The 21,229-nt window shown below is 45.8% G+C and overlaps 1 protein-coding gene across 11 annotated transcripts in view; it reads left to right on the top strand.

Annotated features, from left to right (window-relative positions):
* Positions 1 to 21,229, top strand: part of TNXB (tenascin XB) — a 775,055-nt gene that overhangs the window by 513,249 nt on the left and 240,577 nt on the right. For 8 of the 11 annotated variants that reach the window (XM_078645868.1, XM_078645870.1, XM_078645872.1 and 5 more), the window contains 2 exons: positions 1,387 to 1,665; positions 18,021 to 18,305. In XM_078645868.1, the coding sequence (XP_078501994.1) occupies positions 1,387 to 1,665; positions 18,021 to 18,305 (564 nt within the window). The remainder of the gene's footprint in view (positions 1 to 1,386; positions 1,666 to 18,020; positions 18,306 to 21,229) is intronic. The other 3 variants (XM_078645874.1, XM_078645869.1, XM_078645877.1) reach the window with 2 other exon arrangements.

The following is a 21,229-nucleotide window of genomic DNA, read 5'->3' as shown; positions in this document are numbered from 1 at the left end:
GCGATATTTGTACTGATTATCTATGAGCTCAGTTCATATAAGTGCAAAATGAGTCTCATTCTTATCACTATGACGGAAAGCCTATTTATAGCACTATGAAGAAACCCAGTCGTAGCACTATGAAATAACTATTTGGTCTTACTTCAAAGCAGTATAAGACAACAAGATAAATATATCCAATTATAATGGAGACAGTTTTTATAACTCAGCTAACTTTATAGCATGGAGCGAAACTCTGAGCTCTGTAGGGGAACTTCGTAGGAATAGGACGCTCTATATGTAAATAGACCTACCTTACCCCGCAGAAGACTACAGACTTCGTAGCAGCACAATGATTCTCTACTTCATAATAGCACAAAGGAAATGTAATATCAAAAGAAGGAAAATACGAGCTCACTTCATATCGACACAAATACACTTCACTAGCTAAATTCATAGCAATAAATAGAAGTAAACTCCGTGAACTGCAAGACGAGGAAAGTCAAAACCTAATTTGGTAGAAGTGCACAGAAATTCTATGAAAAAACACCGTAGCATGACAAGGAAAACGTGCATCTATCTTTACAGTTTTATTGGCTATATTCCCGAACATAACATTGATTTAGACTTTCTCCATCTTCTAACGTGGGGTCTGGTAGCAGCAGATCTCGCCCAGGTCTCTATGGACTCCTGCAAATTACCTGAGTGACAGTAAACGTAAGTGCCACTTACTACAAAGAAGTTCTCATCCTGACCCAGCAAACAGGCAGCCTCCTGATGTAGTCCCCATAAAGCTGTCTTAGTGCAAGTGTAGAAATCTCCCCAGACTCGTTAAAGTACTGTCAGTTTTCCCAAAATTTACAGGAGTCTCAACTGTGGCTCAAAAAACATTCTTTCATTTGTTTATGTTACCCAAATTGTTTTGATTCTTTAGCTGTCCCACTCACTGGAAAATGACTAAATGATGAGCTGCCAATTGTGTCGTAGCTCCCCAGTGTAAGCTGCGGTGAGGTTGTCCAGATACTCCTGTAAATATGAGGCCTATTTTTTTATTTGGTTACCACCGTTGGCATTTTGCATACATCAAACACACCTAAAAGATGCTGAAAGGGAAGTCCTGCGTAGTTGTAATTCAAGTATTACTTACAGTGGGTGGGAATGCCCCATCCAAACTTGAGTCTGAAAAGGGTATTGCATGATCTTCCTTCTATAAAATATGACTATTTCAAAATGGCATTTAATCAATGTAATTTCGTATTTGTTCTTATCTAGGTCATCTCTTCAAAGGAGACAATCAGAATGGACGCCTGTTAATTAACAATTTCTATTTTTATGCAGATTATGCTTTGCCACCCTCCGACCTTCTGCTACAAAGTTACATGTTTACTTCCTATTCTTCTGTTTTAGCTTTGCCTGAAAAGACTGCCCCCCACTTGTTCAACCTCTCTGCCACTGAGATCACTCGGGATTCCCTGCAACTCTCCTGGAATGCCTCAGCTGAGGACTTTGACTCTTTCCTCATTCAGTACAGGGACGCAGAGGGCAAACCCCAGGAGCTAGCCGTGGACGGGGACCTCCGCAGTGCCACTATCTCAGGCTTGAGGCCTTCCAAGAAGTACACGTTCAGTCTGCATGGTGTCTCGGGGGACAGGAAGGGGACAGAAATATCAACAGAGGTGACTACAGGTACCCAACCGCAAATATTACCACTGTTTCCCCAAAATAGGTTTTACTTTGCCCAACTGTTTTCAGTGCAGATTCCCAACACAGTTGTGGGCGCACCTGAGCCTTTCCCTCTATGATAGGCTTACCTTTCAATTGGCCATTGTCAAATGATAATTCAGCTTCAATGATTAGTATCAGGCGGACAATCCATGGACTACGTTGGTGACAGGTTAATGGGCACCAAGGTGAATCAACATTTGTTGGCCTTGTGCAGCAAGTCTTTTATGGGTCTGAACCAGAAGATCAGATAATGATTTTTCGTAGTAAAATTTGAAAAGAGTATGGTGGCCATAAATTTGATTTCAATGGTTGTGTTATGCCCATCCATTTGGCACATTTGGAATATGTCAGGGGCTTGCACAGACTAGAAAGGTAAGAAACAATAGGGATGGTAAGCAAATGTCATTACTATTCTCATCCTTATAAGGGCATATCTCCATTCGGTGGTTTCCAAAGCAAAGAAGGTAGACTGGTGGGAGGGCACTTTCTGAGAGGGTGCGAAAATATATTCATGATGTACCGATAGTGGGGGGATTAATGGTTCACAGATTTCACTATTTAGCTGTGTGGTGCAGTGGGTGAGTGTATGAGGACTGATTGTTGGTGTTTTTAAATCCTCTATCACCTTCCTTTTCCATGAACCAGTGCTGTCAAGAATAGAGAAACATCTGTGAGCTTATGGGGCACCTCACGGTTATTTAAAAAAATCTGCTGTTCTCACAATCACCAACACCATGTTGAACGAGACATTCACCGCTTTGATTAAGCCACATGATTCTACTAGCACTTTTAAGGCCTAAGAATTCAGCTGAACTTATGTGTGGTCTGGTGGGGCTCCAACGATAGATGGTATCGTTCATAAAAAGGTCTAATCGGGAACGAATTGGGGTTTGCACAACAACATGTAATGTGCAAGTGCCTTGACTTTGCCACTTCGTTAGCACTTATCTTTAAATGTGTTAGGAGTTAGAGCCAACTGAAGTTGCAAAGGCCTCAATATCGCTACATTTCACCGGTAGCTGAAATTCACCAGAAACGTTTTTTTGCAACAAAACAACTTTCTGCAGGATTTGTATCCAGCTATGTTTTTAGGCTTCACCTGCACAGCGCTTCTGCTGATTGCGAAATCTCTTGTAAACCAAAAAAAAGGTTAATATTGGGTTTAGAGACGGCCCAATACTAACCATTAATTACCACTAGTTGGCTCAGATGTCACTTGTTTCCTTGCTTCTAATTGGGCAGAGCCTCCTCCTTGCCTAGGCTTCCTCCTGGGGTCTGCTGCTAGTGTCCTTCCACTGACTGTAGGCTCCTGCAGGTACTCTTTTTTTCTTCTATATTACAATGCCCCCTTGTAGAGTGGTCTGCACTCTCTACCCCTCACTCTCCCTTTCACCCTCCTCCACATGTTACTGCCCCCTCCCTTGTGTTGCTTTCCCCTCGCCCTCCTCCCACTGTTGTTTCTTTCATTCCCCTCCTCCAGCACGCTGTGTTTTGTTGCCCTAGCTCCTGTCCTCCTCCCGCTGTCTCTGTTCTATTGTTTCCCACCCCCTCGCCTTCCTTCCGCTGTTTGTGCTTTGCTGTTATACTCCCACTGTCCATGCTTTGTTTACTACGCCCACCCATTCCAAGATTACCTCCTATGCATAAACATTCATGTACATTCTTTAACACTCATGCAGTAAAAAGTGCTAGTGGGCATTTTGACAGGGTAATGCCAATTAAAAAAAGCATTAGCAAAGCCAAAAGTTCAGCTTTTTAGACCCAAGATCTATTGGCCTTGCCAGTGCATGTTAGTAATTGCTCCCCATCTTGTGATTAAAGATTGCATTTGTTTGTATGAATATAGGTATGCATGTGATATTTCTATAGGTCAAACCTCCCTGAAAGGCAGCAAAGAGCTGTACAGGTCCAAAGGCAAATATTCAGTCAACCAGTGACTGAGGTGTGGCTGATTTTAGTGAGTAGAAGTGGACTGCTATTGCATAGTGATTTAATGTTCTTTAAAGAGGTATGTCCAGATATTTCATAAATTGGTGTAGGGTCGGAACGGTTAGGATAAGGGGATGTTGTTCTGGATCCTGGGTGCAAAAATTGAGAAGGCCTCGTGCCTTATTTTTCGTTTTTGTACTTTTTCATTTCCTGTTTGATAACCTCCTGGCTCTGGGTGTACAACTTGACTAGAAACTGTCCATCCCTGTCCAAGAAGGGGGTTCAGTGTCCATGCTTCTTCAACCAGTGGCCATACCAATAGGAGATACATCTTTAGTGGAATACATCAGAATTCACTCTCCATGCTTATTCAAACATCCAGAGCATCTTTCTCGCATACTTCACTACAATGCCTGTTAGCACACCTTTAATGGATAAGACTTATTCAGTGTCCATGTTTATTTATTCTTCGTCTCTCTATCGAATACTCACAAGGGGTGAGATTGCAAGTCACTCTATCTATTTATACTTCTTTGTTGTTTAAGGGATGGAGCATGAGTGCCAAGTTCAGTATGTGTCCCTCTTATCCATGACCTTACTGGAGTGGGTCTCTCCATATGGTGTACCCTAAAAGTAAAGGATGGATTAACGTGGCTGATCTGGCATTGCTCTGCTGTCCTGCCAGGCACACATGCTTATCTCTAAATCAGATGATTCCATACGTGAGACATCTTTCCTAATAAGAACCCACATATATGTGCCCCAAGTACCACGTTTAACGACATACTACTGTAGAATTCTATCAAGCAATAGAATACGGGTTTGTTACTAGATAAAAGTCGTGAATCAAGAGTTGAGGGTAACTAGCCCCCAATTTCAGAATATCACACACACCGATAATTGATTAACTTCATGCTTGAGTTTATTTTCAAAATCTTACTCCAAGAATCACGAAATAGATGTTTATCAAATAAAAAAACAAACAACGTGTTTTCATATCTTGTAGCTGCTGCGGGAAAGACCCAAGTCCCATCCAGGATGGGTGAGCTCGCAGTCTCCGATGTGTCCCGAAATTCCCTCCGGCTGTCCTGGACTGTCCAGGGCGGGAACTTTGACTCTTTCCTCATACTATACAGGAATGCAGGGGGGAACCCCCAAGAACTGCATGTTCCTGGAGACATGCGGACAGGCACCATCTCACAGCTGAAGCCATCTAAGAAGTACAAGTTTCTAGTCTATGGTATCACTGCATCAAAGAAATCAAAACCGGTGTCAGTTGAAGCAGCTACAGGGAGGGTACACTTTTGTCTTTAACTGGTAGTGCTGGATGTCCAGCTGTCAGTGCTGACATTTCTGCCATTGTGCCTTTTTTGCTACTGCTTTGTGAAAACCATTCCTTGAGAAGATGGTTTTCTCATTGACTTATCAGGCTGCACTTTAATGGGCAATACCAGGAGATGTACATGAACTAGTTTCCAAGTCAAGCTTAGGAATTGACCTGTCTGATTTTGGATAATCTAGAATTTGAGGGGAGGCCTCAAGGATATCTTCCATTTCTAGGGAACATAAGAGGCTAGAAAGATCTGGCTTTAGCACCAAAACATCTTAGCAACCCCAAGCCCTCACGACTGGCTTCAACCCAAACAACAAAAGATACAGGTAGCACACCCCCTGTGCTCTTGTACACTGCTAGTAGAGGGTTCAACATGCCTGGGCCAAAGGACTTTCCTGGAAAACCGCTTTTTCTTTACCTCACTTAGATGACAACATGGTTTCATGATCTTATAAACCATGTGTGAGGATACTTTATGGCCAAGGGACATTCAGCTTTCACATATTTTCTCAGTTACTGAGCAAGCCTTTTGATTTCTTATACCAGGGGTGAGACCAACTTCTTCTCAAACTACTTATGGTTTGCAGGTGTCACATGAGAGGGTGTTAGTGAACACCTTACAACTAAATGTATGATGCACTAGAGGAACAGCTCTAGTCACTAGTATAATTGAGATAACTAATGAAAGGTTGGAGCGGTTAGTTTAGTCAGCCGACCAATAAAAGAACACCGAAGAGGTGTTCTGAATGTCAGATCTTATCTTCCCAACAAATATAAAGAGACACGGACAGTGAATTTCAGATCCGAGTTTACATCGACAGCCCTTTAGCGTAACAATGAAAGTAGTTTTCTTCTGACGGTGGATGATGTCATCACTTGATTTATATGGTTCCAGCTGGCAGGCCCTTGGATAGCTGCTTATATAATTTTGTATGTCCTAAATAAGGGAACCTATATTTAAGAGTATGTGTTAAGTTTTCGTGGTTCACTACTGCCTGCTCGACTTTCCCTTAGAAAAGCTATTGCTTCTCACAGATCCATGAATGGTTTTACCTCGATTAGTGGTACAGCAGGCTTCGAAGATATCAACTACCAAAAACTGCGCCTAAAGCAATATCAACTCCCCAAAACAGCGCCTAAAAGTTATTAAACTTAAGAGAGTGCATGACACAAGTACAAGAAGCATAAGCATAAAAGTTGTACGAATATGTAGAGAAAGCTGCAGACCCTGTATTTATGTATTTTGATCAATGATGTTGGAGGTTCCTTTTGTGAGAAAGTCTGAATTTAAACCATACCTTGTAGATTAGATCACTTTAGGAAAAAAAAGATTGAAATTCTTTAAGCTTTCCTTTGGATCAGTGGTAGCCGTCGAAGCAGTGTTCACTGTGGAACGCCAATAACACAAATGGGTGAAAGCAGGCAAGTACAGCCCACATAACTAGAACGGACTCTACAGCCAAGGACAGCATGATAAGCTTCGAGGTAGGTGTGAACTGGTATGGAGCACATGTGGCTTGGAACACAAGGCACCGTGGGTATTGTGCTCAAGGCAGGGCACTCTCTAGGATGGGGAAACGTTTTGTAGGATGACAAGATGCCAGTCTTCTTAGGTTAGAGACTTTAGGGGTGTAAGTATAAATAGTCAGATTGTGAAAGGTTGCGTTGGTAATTTCACATATTTTTTAAGCCCTGTCATGAGTGTCAACGTGCGGGACAAACCTTGTCAGGAACGAAGTCAGCTTGCATTAATCAAGTGTGGATTGAAGATAATCGATAGTGCGACTTTGGGAAATTACAAGCGAACATTTAAGAACCTTGGACCCGATTCATAGCACATCTAGATTGCACTTAGTTGGACCAATGGCTGGTATTAGGATTAGGCCTGGGCAGTGAACTACACTCCGTTCGCCGAGTTTGCAGAGTTTTTTGCACTCCCGGTAGCTCGCGGAGTGCAGAAAATTCAGCTTTGCGGTGGGCAGCAGAGTTTTTTCCCCGCAAACGGTAAGTGCGCGAGCGGCCGCTAGTGTAGAATTTCTACCCGAGCGGCAGGAATACCAGCACAAAATGCAGTTTGCACTGCACTCCGACACTCGCGGAACTTCGTGGAGTTTTTTCATAACTTCGCGGAGTTCCGCGTAGCAAAACTCTGCGAACTATGTTCAAGCCTAACTAGGATACTACATCACATATTTACAAAACTTCCAGGTTCAAATTCATCCGGAAAGCCAAAACTTAAAATCACTTATGCAGCATCATTTACTCACACGCAACATTATGTGCTCACATGACGGTTAAATGAGCTTTGCCTGCTGCAGCAAGTGAACATCCCAAAACTTGCAAGTTTGTGAGTATTACAAATTTATCACAGGCACGTCTCACAATAAGGTCAGAGATTTACTACTGTTAAGGGCATAAGTAGCTTTCTCTCCAGGATGGGAATAGTAACAGTCACCCCCGAAAATGTAACAAACTCACCATTTACAGTTCCACCGCACATAAACCTGTGAACATGCTTTTGCATATGAGTAAGAAAATAATTTACTTATCCAGTATTATGGGTGTCTTTCATAGATTCACATGCCTGAATCATTCCCCATCGTCGAGACGGGAGTCTCCAGTACATAGAAAAGTAATGTCTTATAGAGAATAGTAGGCATAAAGGCCTCACCTTAGTAACATATCCATGTCTTTTTGTAAAAAGGACCAAACTCTAGAGAAGAGCCAATCAGCTATCACCTCCCTCTAGAACCTTCCTGGCAGGAGCCTCAGTCCCTCAGATTTTCTACCGCACGTTGTGCTAAGGGAGTCTTCTCTGAGCTCTGCTCAGATTCTGTGTTTTTTCACTTCATTAAATGACTTTGTTGTCAAGGATTCTTTTCTACTATGGATTATCTTCAAATACATTCTTTAAAGAAGGTCTGGTAAGGAGAAGAAAAGATTTTTTAAGAGCCTCTGCAACTTGTTTCTAGAGGTTGCTCTGCTCTGATCCTCACACGGACCGCATGTACTTTCTTTACCACAGGCCAAAGACTGCAAGGTATGTCGCACTTTCTCAAGTAAGTTTTTGAGAGGTCGTGAGGGGTGATTTTTAATATGGTGTCAAACACTAAGACCAGAAAGGAGGCTTTTTATTTTCTCCAGTGACCATGATGAGGCGTTATCCTTAACGTCTAGGAGACCTCAAAAGAGAAGAGATTCTCCTCAGACTCATTCCTCAGGGGAACATCCTGAGAAGGCCCTCAAAAAGACCACTCATGGGTCTTCTGGGCGCAGTTCTTAAAAATCCCCTCACTCTGTGGAAAAGGAGATAAAGGACTTGCTTTTGGAGAAAAATCATGTAAAAAAGACGACTTCTGAGCCGTCAAAATCACCTCCTCTGGTCATAGGACCCTTCAGGAAGGCGTCTTCTATACCTTCTGAGGTAAAGACTGAGAAGCAAACATCGTCAACAGGATCGTCGACGAAGAAACCATCATCATTGCCTATTACAGCCTCTTCGTCTACGATGGCCTCGTCTACGATGGCCTCATCTACGATGGCCTCGTCTAGGATGGCCTCGTCTACGATGGCTTCGTCTAGGATGGCTCATCTACAATGGCTCGTCTACGACGGCTCGTCGGCGATGGCTAGTCTACGGCGGCTCGTCGACGATGGCTCGTCTACGACGGCTCGTCGACGATGGCTCGTCTACGACGGCTCGTCGACGATATTATGTTATGTTATTTAATCTTTTGTAGCGCGCTCTGTTACTACAGAGTATCCTGGCTAGTCTACGGCGGCTCGTCGACGATGGCTCGTCTACGACGGCTCGTCGACGATGGCTCGTCTACGAGGGCTCGCCGACGGCTCGTCGACGACGGCGGCCTCGTCTATGGCTGCTCGTCTACGATGGCCTGTTTACGGCATCGACGACGGCCTCATCTACGATGGCCTCGTCTACGATGGCTCATCTACAATGGCTCATCTACAATGGCTCGTCTACAACGGCTCGTCTACGACTGCTCGTTGACGACGACGGCCTCGTCTATGACTGCTCGTCTATGACGGCCTGTTTACGGCGTCGACGATGGCCTCGTCTACGATGGCCTCGTCTACGATGGCCTCATCTACGATGGCTTGTCTACGATGTCTCGTCTACGTCTGCGTCGTCGACGGCCTCGTCTATGACTGCTCGTCTACGACGGCCTGTCTATGGCGTCAACGATGGCCTCTACTACGATGGCCTCATCTACGAGGGCTCGTCTTCGATGGCTCATCTACGACGGCATCGTCATCGACGGCTTCGTCTATGACTGCTCGTCTACGATGGCCTGTCTACGGCATTGACGATGGCCTAGTCTACAATGGCTTCGTCTTCGATGGCCTCGTCTACCATGGCCTCATCTACGATTGCTCCTCTACGATGGCTCGTCGGCGACGGCCTCATCTACGACGGATCGTCTATGACGTCGCCTACGACGGCCTCGTCTATGACTGCTCGTCTACGACGGCATAGTCTATGACGCCGATTTCGTCGACGGACTCGTCGACGAGGGAAATTCCAACAATTCTGAAATCTCTTATAATGTGGTAGAGAGGGCTGCTCAACGTTTTAAGGTCTCAATGGTCTCTCAAGAACAGGTCTGCTTCTTGTATGACTTCACAGAACCTCTCAAGAAGGCAGTAAGGTCAATACCGATTATCGATTACCTATAGTCAGAAGGGGTAAAGGTCATGCAGAACCCCTCCTCTGTATCACCAGTGATCCCTCAGTTGGATAAGAAGTATAGGGCGCCAGATACAGCACCGGCGTGTTTAACAGGACATCCTAAGCCGGAGTCCGTGGTGACACAGGCGGCCCAGAAGACCTCCAGGAATCCTTCGGCCCCTTTGTCGCTTCCTCCTGATAAGGAGGTAAGAAGAGTGGACAACATTGGGAACAGGTTTTCCTCAATATCGGCAATGACGGTAAAGGCCGCAAACGCCCTAGCGCTCTTGGGACGCTATAGTAGGCAATTGTGGGCACACATAGCCCCATAGCTGTCGGAATTGCCAGATTCATCCAAAGAGGAAGTAAAGAGGATTCTGCTAGATGGTGAAGCATCTGCGTCAAAAACTATAGACTGCGCGATGGATATTGCTATGACAGGGTTCCGCCAGTTGGCTGGAGCAGCAGTCTTGTCTTGTGGCTCCAAGGATGGCTAAAGGCAACCTCTTTCCGTCCTGAAGTGCAAACAAAGATTTTGGACCTGCCATATGTTAGCCAGTTACTATTTGGCACAAAAAATTGACGAAGCAGACACTGCGAGAGCTTTGGGCACTCTTCAGTATAAGAACCAGTCCTTTAGTAGAAATAGAGGAAGAGGACAGTCTTCCTACAGAGGAAATTATTAATACAAGTATTCCTGCCCTTCAGGCCAGAGTAGACCGCAATACCAACAGCGCCAACAAAAGCAAAACATACAAACCTCTATTGGGAGGTCGTCCTTTCAAGGTAAAGGACAGCGGAAATAACAAAAATCTACGGCTGCTTCTATGAGAGATCTCGATTATGCTGCAGAAAGGAGCAATAGAGAGAGTACCTCCATCTCAGAAGGGAAAAGGATTTTATTCCTGCTTCTTTTGATCCAGAAAAAAGACAAGAAGTGGAGACCAATCTTGGACCTTAGGTCCCTCAACAAATTCCTGAGAAGCAGTTGTTTCGCATGGAAACGATCCAGGAGGTCTTGCAACTACTATAACAGCAGGATTTTAGGGCGTCCCTAGACATACAGGACACTTACTTCCATATCCCAATTCACAGGAATCACAAAAAGGTACTTGCGATTTGCAGTAGCGGGCAGACACTTGCAGTTTTGCGTTCTGCCCTTCGGGCTCAAGTCTGCACCGCGCATATTCACGAAATGTCGTACCCCGGTGGCGGCATAGCTCAGACAGTGCCATCACCAAGTCTTTCCGTATCTGAATGACTGGCTGGTCAGGGCTCCATCCTTAGAAGACGCATCCAGGTCTTCCAACGCCTGTTTAAAGCTTTTCGATTGCTGGGGTCTCACCCTCAATCAGGAAAAATCGGTCTTACAACATTCTCAGTGCATCAGTTTCCTAGGGGCAACCCTGGACGCACGGTCAGCAAAAGCTTTCCCATCCAGAGAGAGGATGAACAAGACCCTTGCACTAGCTGCTATAGTAGCCTCGAAGAAAGTCTTGACAGTCCGTCTCTTCAAATCCCTCCTGGGGATGATGTCAGCGTGTATCCTCCTGATTCCTCACTGTCGACTACGAATGAGGAATCTGCAGGAGGCGCTCTCGAAGCAGTGGGTCCAATGCACAGGGTCATTCGACGAACACATAAAAGTGAATCCTCAGATGGTCGGAGCCCTACAATGGTAGATGTCATCTCAACACCTGTCTCAAGGCTTGTCATTCCTGCTTCCGGCTGCTCCCGCCAGTAAGGATGTTGCCACCTACCTGGCATCTCAATGTGGTTCTTAACCAGCTCATGAAACATCCGTTCAAACCAGTACACAGAGCTGACCTAAAGTATGCCTCGAGGAAATCAGCACTCCTCCTGACGCTCACATCTGCAAGGGGGGTCAGTGAGCTACAGGCGTTTTCAATCCAGGATCTTCTTCTACAGTTTAATAACGACAGAGTAATCCTGAGAACCAATCCTAGGTTTATCTCAAAAGTCCCATCGGACTTCCACCTAAATGAACTTGTGGTTCTGCGTTCCTTCTTTCCAAACCCAAGCACGGCAGCTGAGAGATCGCTGCTTTCTTTGGATCTCAAGCGATGCTTGAAGTTTACACTGACATAACGAAAACATTCAGGAAATCTAACCAGCTATTCGTAGCTTACAGCAGACCTATGAAAGGTCTACCGCTTGCCAAGCAGAGCATCTCCAGATGGATTTCTGCAGCCATTGCTTTCTGTCATGACCAAGCTGGACAGCCATTGCATTCCAAAGTGAGAGCGCACTCCACGAGAGCTATGTCCACTTCTATAGCTCTCTTTGCAGGGGTGCCAGTCATTGACATTTGCAGGGCGGCAACATGGAAGTCGCCGCATACCTTCACTAGGCACTACTGCCTGGATACGGAGCTGATGAATGATGCAGCAGTGAGACAATCAGTGTTACGCCATCTTTTCAGTAAGGTGAGCCATCCTCCGTCCCTCCATCCTACTCTGGTGTGCACATTTCTTTAGTAATACTTATTGTGGAGGTCTAATGATGGTTCATGCTCGCATGAGGTGTCTTATCTAAGGACTTGTATATGCTGTTCCATCAGAAATGTGCACTCTGCATTGCTTGCTACTCTGATTCAGGCATGTGAATCTATGAAAGACACCCATAATACTGTATAAGAAATGCTTTACTTACCTGTAACTGCAGTTATCCAGTATTGGTCTCTTTCATAGATTCACATGCAACCCTCCCGCCTCCCCTGGATGGACTCACCTAACTCTCTCAGTGTCACGCCTACTTAGCTTAGTGCGTACGAAAATCTGAGGCACTGAGGCTCCTTCCAGGAAGGTTCTAGGAGGAGGTGATAGCTGAATGGCTCTTCTCTAGAGTTTGGTCCTTTTTACAAAAGGACATGGATATGTTACTAAGGTGAGGCCTTTAGGCCTACTATTCTCTATGTATGTCTATAAGACATTACTTTTCTATGTACCGGAGACTCCCGTCTTGACGTCGGGGAATGATTCAGGCATGTGAATCTATGAAAGACACCAATACTGGATAACTGCAGTTACAGGTAAGTAACGCATTTCTTACCAGTAACTGCAGTTCTCCAGTGTTGGTATCTTTCAGAGATTCACATGCTTGAATCATTCCCCGTTGTTGAAGTGGGAGTCTCACAGTTCCATAATAAAGCAATACGTATTACTATCATAGCCTATAATGGCAAAGAAAAAGTCAGTTTAATAGCCTATCTATGTCCTTTTTAGAAAAAGGACCAAACTTGAAATATATACTAATCAGGCAACAGCACCCTCTAGAACACTCCCAACAGAGGCTCAGTCCCTCAGATTTTCAAGCACAAGTAGGAATAAATAATCCCGAGCTACAAGGGGAGTCTCTCATTCGCATTTAAATCTACGAAAGATACCAAAACTAGAGAACTGCAGTTACAAGTAAGTAACTTAAGGCCAGATGTAGGTAAATATCATTTACCGATTCTAAAATACCGAATTTTACCGATTCGGTATTTTAGAATCGGTAAATGATATGTAGCTAATGATTCTGTAAATTTTACCGAATCGGTAAAATTCGGTAAATACCGATTCGGTATTTACCGATTCGGTATTCCCCATTCATTCCTATGGGCCTGGAGGTCAATAGGAATGAATGAGAATTACCGATTCGGTAAATACCGAATCGGTAATAGGGGGTAGACTTACAAGGGTGGACTTACAAGGGTGGCAGAGTGTCACATTGACACCCTGTTGCACCCCTCTATAGTGCATGGGTGCACATGTGGCCCTAAGGGCATGTATGTCTGCCACATGGCACTGTGAAAAAAAAGCACAAAATTGTTTTTTTAACGGTTTTCGTTATTTAGCACCAATTGCAGTTGGTGGTAAATAACGAATTCTTAAATGTGAAAAGCACTCACTTGAGTGCTTCCTACAATAAGGATTCAGTAATTTACCGAATCGGTATGTTAAGAATTTGGTAATTTACCGATTCCTTAAGCTACCGATTCGGTAAAATACCGAATCCTACAATCATGCCACCTACATTCCAAATGTCAAATACCGGTCGGTAACGGCTGAAATTCGGTAATTTCGGCCGTTACCGACCAGTATTGGGCGACCTACATCTGGCCCTAATTTTCTTCTCCAGTATTGGATCTTTCATGGATTCACATGCGTGAATGAGAATAGTAAGCAGTTCCTGTATTTGTATATCTCATAATATTAGCGCAAATAGCAGAATGTGGGTCGAAAATATATACATAACATTCATATGCAATTAAATAAATGTGTGTGTGCATATATATATATATCATACCTTACAAATTGCATAAATACATAAGCAAACACATAGAATTAAAAGAGGCTCCCCTTTTTGAAATAAGTGGTGTAGTAAAACCTGTCCAACCACTGCATCTCTGCTCTGTGCTTATCCCAGATAATAATGCTGCGCGATTATATATACACACTCTTCCAAGTCGCAACATGACGTATCTTCTCCTGAGGCACTTCCGCAAACAAAGTGGTTGAGGTGGAAACTGCCATAGTTGAGCGCACCCTGGTTTTCCCTGTGAGGGGCTTGCCATCCTTTCAGTGTCATACCTGGTTTGCAGCTCAATTTCATTGAGCGATGGTTGCCATCGTGACTGGTGCACCCTTACGAGTGTGTTCATCTGAGTTCAACAGTTGGTCTGATCTCATGAGTTGTTTAATACGCTGCAAGTAGATTTGTAGGTATCTTTTGATACCTAGCATATGAATCGACCTCTCCGCTGGTAATGTTGGGTTCAGGAAGAAAGTCTGAAATATTATGGATTAATTGAGGGAAAAATCCGAAGGGATCTTGTGAATAAATCTTTGGATTGGTTCTGAGAAGTACTAAATTGCCTTGAGGTTCTCCTGGTCGGAAGGGAGTGCTAGTAAAAAGGTGACCTTCCATGTGAGAAATATGAGGTGTGCTCTGTGAATTGGTTTGAAAGAGTTGAGATAGAACTATGTTCAGGTGCCATTCCGGGGAAGGAACCCTTACCGTAGGAATAAATTATGAATAATTATTTCATGAAGTGTTTGATGATTCTGCTAGAGCAGAAAGAGAGAAAATTTGTTGAGCATCTATATCTTGATATTGATGTAAGCCGTATCTTAACAGTTGCATTCACCAACTGGGACTGATCTAGTGAGAGAAGATAGAGTAGTTATCTGCCAGATTATACTAGTAGAGGATGTAGGTTTGATTTCTGATGCTATAGGCAGAAACCTTTCCTTTACTGTTTACATATCTTTATTGTGGCTTCCACCTTGATTTGGAGAGTACTCACCTGCAGTCCTGAGGAATATTGAGATCTTTGAATTCATGAAATTTAGGACCATGCCCATAAGAGAAGAGAGGTCAGGTCCAGGATAAAGGAGGCACCTCCCTTCACACAATGTGCGGAAGAAAATCTGAGCGACTCAGCCTCTGTTGGAAGTGGCCTTCGACACAGTCTCCCACTGCACATTAACACATAGACTCGACAATGCAGGGATCCGGGACAAAGCCCTCGACTGGATTCACTCCTTCCTCTCTGGCAGAACGCACCGGGTCAGACTCTCTTCTTTCCTCTCGGACCCTACACCAACCACCTGCAGAGTCCCCCAGGAGTCCTCCCTCAGCCCCGCGCTCTTCAACGTCTACATGGCTGCGCTCGCCCCCATCGACCGAACCCACGGACTCAACATTGTGCCATACGCAGACGACACCCAACTCATCCTGTCCCTATCCAACGAACCCAACACAGCCAAACACTACTTTCAAGAAGGCATGGAAGCTGTCGCCAAATGGATGAAAAGTAGCTGTCTACAACTCAACACAAACAAAACAGAAGTACTCATCATGGGCCCAAACCCCGATACCTAGAACAACACCTGGTGGGCCCCGCCCTCAGAAGCCCACCCACCCCCGCGGACCACGCACGCAACCTTGGAATGGTCCTGGACTCCGAGCTCAAAATGGACCACCAGATCAACTCCGTCGCATCCTCCTGCTTCCACACCCTCTGCCTCCTACGTAAGACCTTCAAATGGATCCCCTTCGAGCACAGAAAGACCGGCACTCACGCCCTCATCACCAGCAGACTCGACTATGGCAAAGCACTCTACGTCAGAATAAAAAAACCTCACCTGCAAGCTACAAAACATCCGGAACGCTACTGCAAGACTGGTCCTCAACCTGTCAAGACACTGCCACATCTCCCTGCGCCTGCGCACACTCCACTGGCTCCCCATCAAGGCTAGAATCACCTTCAAGATTCTCACCCACTCACACAAAGCCCTCCACAACACTGGATCAGCATACCTGAACAGCTGACTCAAATTTCACGCAACCCAAAGGACCCCACGATCAGCCCAACTCTCCTACACCGTGGTCCCCCGCACCAGAAAGACCAGATCAGGAGGCCGCTCCTTCTCTTTCCTCGCGGCCAGAGCCTGGAACGCCCTATCACTCCACCTCAGAAAGACACCATCATTCCCCATCTTCACAAGAAACCTCAAAACTTGGCTCTTCGACATACCCCCTCCTTGATGGTCTGGCACCTGCACTCCTCCCCCCTCCCCCCCCCCCCAGCTTCTTGAGATCCTTACAAGTGAGTAGTCGCGCTTAACAAACGTGATTGATTGATGTATTCTTCTAGAGGGTGCTGTCATCTGATTGGTTATAGTTCAAGTATAGAAATATATAGGGAAATATATATAGATAGGCTAGGAAACAGACACCTTTGTTGCCATTATACCCTGTAAAAGTGATACATACTGCTTTATTATGGTACCTTGGGACTCCCACTTCGATGACGGGGAATGATTCAAGCATGTGTATCTATGAAAGATCCAATACTGGAGAACTATGGCTTGACCAAAGAATACTCCACAAAGGCTAACATTACAATGCAGGAGTAAACCTACAGGAATAAAAATTACAATCTGTTTAAGAATCGTCTATTTAATCTTTAAATTCGTAATCAAATCTAAAAACATTACACGACAAGGCACAAAAGCAGCATAAGCCATAGTCGTATTTTTGTTGCAAATGCTCTTAGTGGAACCACCATAATATGTTATTAATTTTAAATGCATACTAGAGCAGGACAAACTCAGGAGAGTCAAACGTAACTACCATATATGTGAATATAACTTCTCTGCAAGACATAGCAAGAACCATAAATGAAAGGTCATAGAATGTCCCACTGACCTCAAACATCTTGATATGAAGTAATTATACGTCTATGAGCATTTCTCTCAATTGGTCATGTACCAACAATTTCACAGATTGTTCTGGGTAATCATTTCGTTTTCTAGTTGATGCACACTATGATCACAAGTATTAAAAGCCAAAAACATGGGAAATATGAGACGTTGAGGGAAGTGATCACTCTGCAATCATGTCACTATCCCGTAATCTTCAAATGTCTGCTTGCACAAAGGCATCACTGATAGAAGATTTGGAAGAGGAAGAGCACATTGTAGGGGTAAGCAGAATATCATCTAGTCCAATTCTGCATAAATATCTCCCTGCATTACCTTCCTAGACCAAGAGATTGGGTCTGAGATATTCAGGCTAAAAGGCCTCATTGTCCTCCAAATCAGTAACAAAAATGGGAGGGGGGGGGGGGGGGTAGAACTTAGTCTCTACTTCCTCTAAATCAGTATTGGAATAAGAAATTAAACCAATTCGTAAATATATCACTGGAATATTTATCAAACAAACAAGTGATCTAGAAACAAAAATACTTGTTAACATCATGTATAATTCATAGATGGTGGTATCAAGGTCATGATGTCTTGCTTCATGTCCAGACATATCAAGATTCTGTTATCCAGAAATGAAAAATACTCATTTGAAATATTGCTTCAAATGTCTTGAAGCTATCAACACCATGGTCTTTCTTTTGCACGATGACCATTGTTGTGCCAGAGGTGAAGCTAGTCTACGCAGTCTAACCCTTAGTCTCCTCCTCTTCCTTTTAGCAAGAGGACAGTTCAGATGATCCAGACATGTAACAGACTGCACCAGGTGCTACCAATTCAGAGACACCAGCAGGTCACGAGATGCTCCAATTTCCATTTGCGTCAGCCAGTGTCTGCTCCAAACTCTGCTTATAATGACTTACCTTGTGGTAGATGAACTATGCATCTAAGCATCTGGTTCATTCGTGTGCATTCACAGTGTCCACTGCTTCTGGATATGAAAAGAAGCATTCCTGGACCCACGTTGGTACCACCACATACTGCACTTGTCAAATGTTTTGTGTCTGATTTGTTTTTCTTCATGCGTCTGGAATATTTAAATAAAATATCTATTGAAATGAGTAAGATTATGTATTTTCGTGTCTTGTAGCTACCGCAGTGAAGGCCCAGATCCAGCCCCGGCTGGGGAAACTCAACATCTCAGACATCTTGCAAGACTCACTTAGGCTCTCCTGGACTGTCCAGGGTGGGGACTTTGATTCTTTCCTCATTCTGTACAGGGATGCTCAGGGGAATACCCTAGAGCTGCCTATCCCTGGGGACCTACGGATTGCAACCATCTCAGGGCTGAAGCCATCCAAGAAGTACAAGTTCCTACTCCATGGTATATCTGCATCCAATCGTTCAAAACCAGTGTCAGCTGAAGCAACTACAGGTAGAGTAGGCTTAGCTTTCCCGACAAATGCTAGTTGTTAAGCCTTCACCGCTAGTGCTTTTGCCATCACGCAATTTCTGCTTTTGCTTTGTGAGAACACTTTAAAAGAAAATGGTTCTCTCGTTGGCTTGCTGGCCTAGCTGATAAAAGCAGGAGCCGAGGAGCATGGCTACCATTCTACTTCAAGCTTAGTGATTGTCTCTTTTTTGATGTTGAACAAGATCACCTTTTACTGTCTTTGTGAGAACACAGAATTCAGGAAAGTCTAGTCTGATCAGGGTCTCTCTGATGCCAACATCTGAGGAAGAAGAGGTATACCTGGGATGCTCTACTGCCTATGCATGGCATATTTAAGCCCCGGCCTTCCAGCCCAGACCCAGATAAATCAACTGTTACAAACAGAAACCCAAGAACAATTGACTCTTACTGTGTGGGCTGCCGTTCAGCTTTGTTTAACATTGCCTCAAGATATCAGATGCCATCAGCCAAGTCGCTGCCGGTTTTTAAGGCTACTTTGTGTCCAAGATTATTCTGCTTTGCAGATCTGCAGCAGAGAGAGCCTTGAGATTTCATGGAAATGATCACCTCTCGATGAAAATGCTTCATCAAATATCTGTGAACAACTGCCTGGCCTTTCTCATAATTTCATACTGCTTGTGTTAGGGCAGAGTATGGCAAACATTTACTTTGAGTGTCCTTTATTAGCAACATTTGGTCTCATTATTGCATCTCATATGAAAGAGTTCCCCTTGCTTCTGAGGAAATTTCTGAGTTGATGACCATCACTTAGCTGTTCTCATAAATTCGTCCGCTATGGGCGAGACTGCGCCCTTGTTAATTTTTTTTCAGTTTATGGACCTATAAATAGGTTCCAGCGTTTTTCTAAGCCCCAGATGAAGCCACTGTGTAGATAAGACATATCTGCCTTATAGACATCGCCATCATCCACAGAGACACCATCCGCATCACGACCAACACCGACGACACCCTCACCACCGCCGAACACCTACACTTCCAGATACACACCAACCCGAAGACCACCCTCAGAGGCACCCTGATCTACCGACCCCCGGGACCGCGCACACGATTCAGCGAGGACATCGCCGACTTCGTCAGCCCGCACGCTCTCCCCTCCGCCGACTACATCCTCCTGGGGGACCTCAACTTCCACCTGGAGAACAACAACGACCGCAACACCATCACCCTGCTCGACAACCTCGACAACCTCGGACTCAAGCAGCTAGTGACCACCCCCACCCACCTCGCCGGACACACACTCGACGCCGTCTTCTCATCCAGCAAAGACGTCACCTTCAGCCACGCAACAGGACTCCACTGGACGGACCACAGCTGCGTCCACTTCACCTTCAGAAGAACGACGATCCACCACCTCCAGCAACAGGTTGCTCGAAGAAGCTGGAACAAGATCACAGCCGACCAGCTCACCGCCTCCCTGAGCCAGCACCCTCCCGCCAACTCAGCGAACCCCAGCCAGGCCGCCGACAACCTCACGAAGTGGATCAGCAACTGCGCGGACGAACTCGCCCCTCTGAGGACCCCGCCCAGCAGATCCTGCAGCAGAAAAACACCATGGTTCACCGACGAACTCAAGTGCTCCAAGAAGAACTGTCGAGCCCTCGAGAAAGCCTGGAGAAGGGAACCAACGACGGACAACATGACCACCCTCAAGCTCGCCACCCGGAAACACCACCAACTAATCCGCGCCACCAAGAAAAATGCATACAAGGACCGGCTGGACAACAACGCACACAACTGCAAGGAACTCTTCAACATCGTGAAAGAGCTCTCCAACCCCAACGCCGGAAACAACGACATCACCCCGTCGCAAGACCTCTGCAACTCCCTCGCGTCCTACTTCCACAACAAGATCACGGACATACACAACAGCTTCAACAACCAACCAACGCAAGCCACAACCGCAACGACGCCACCATCCACCACCCTCCGCACCTGGACCCCGATCAGCACCGAAGACACCATCCGCACCATGAACTCCATCCACTCCGGATCTCCGACTGACCCCTGCCCTCACCACGTCTTCAACAAGGCCGACGCTGTCCTCGCACCCCACCTGCGGGACATCATCAACACCTCCTTCGACTCCGCCACCTTCCCTGAGAGCTGGAAGCACGCCGAACTCACCGCTCTCCTCAAGAAACCCACAGCAGACCCCACCGACCTCAAGAACTACCGTCCCATCTCGCTCCTCCCGTTCCCGGCCAAAGTCATCGAGAAGACCGTCAACAAACAGCTGGCCGCCTTCCTCGAGACGAATGGATCCCTCGACCCCTCACAGTCCGGCTTCCGAGCGAACCACAGCACCGAGACCGCCCTCATCGCCGCCACCGACGACCTTCGAACTCTGATGGACAACGGAGAAACAGCGGCCCTCATCCTCCTGGACCTCTCCGCGGCTTTCGACACTGTCTGCCACCGCACCCTAGTACAGCGCCTCAGCAACGTCGGAATCCAGGAGAAGGCACTGGAATGGATCACCTCCTTCCTCGACGGAAGAACACAAAGAGTCCGCCTACCACCGTACAAGTCAGAGGCCACCAAAGTCATCTGCGGCGTACCCCAAGGATCCTCGCTGAGCCCAACCCTCTTCAACGTCTACATGAGCCCCCTCGCGGCCATCGCACGCCAACACAACCTGAACATCATCTCCTACGCCGACGACACCCAGCTGATCCTCTCCCTGACCAACGACCCCGCCACCGCCAGAGCCAACCTGCACGAAGGGATGAGAGACGTAGCCGAATGGATGACGACCAGCCGCCTGAAACTGAACTCAGACAAGACGGAGGTCCTCATCCTGGGCTCCACGCCCTCCGCCTGGGACGACTCCTGGTGGCCCCCCGCCCTGGGCACCGCACCCAAACCGACGGACCACGCACGCAACC

This window comes from Lissotriton helveticus, chromosome 5_1 (genome assembly GCF_964261635.1).
Source record: "Lissotriton helveticus chromosome 5_1, aLisHel1.1, whole genome shotgun sequence".
Taxonomy (NCBI): Eukaryota; Metazoa; Chordata; class Amphibia; order Caudata; family Salamandridae; genus Lissotriton; species Lissotriton helveticus.
This window is presented reverse-complemented; position numbering and strand designations above follow the sequence as displayed.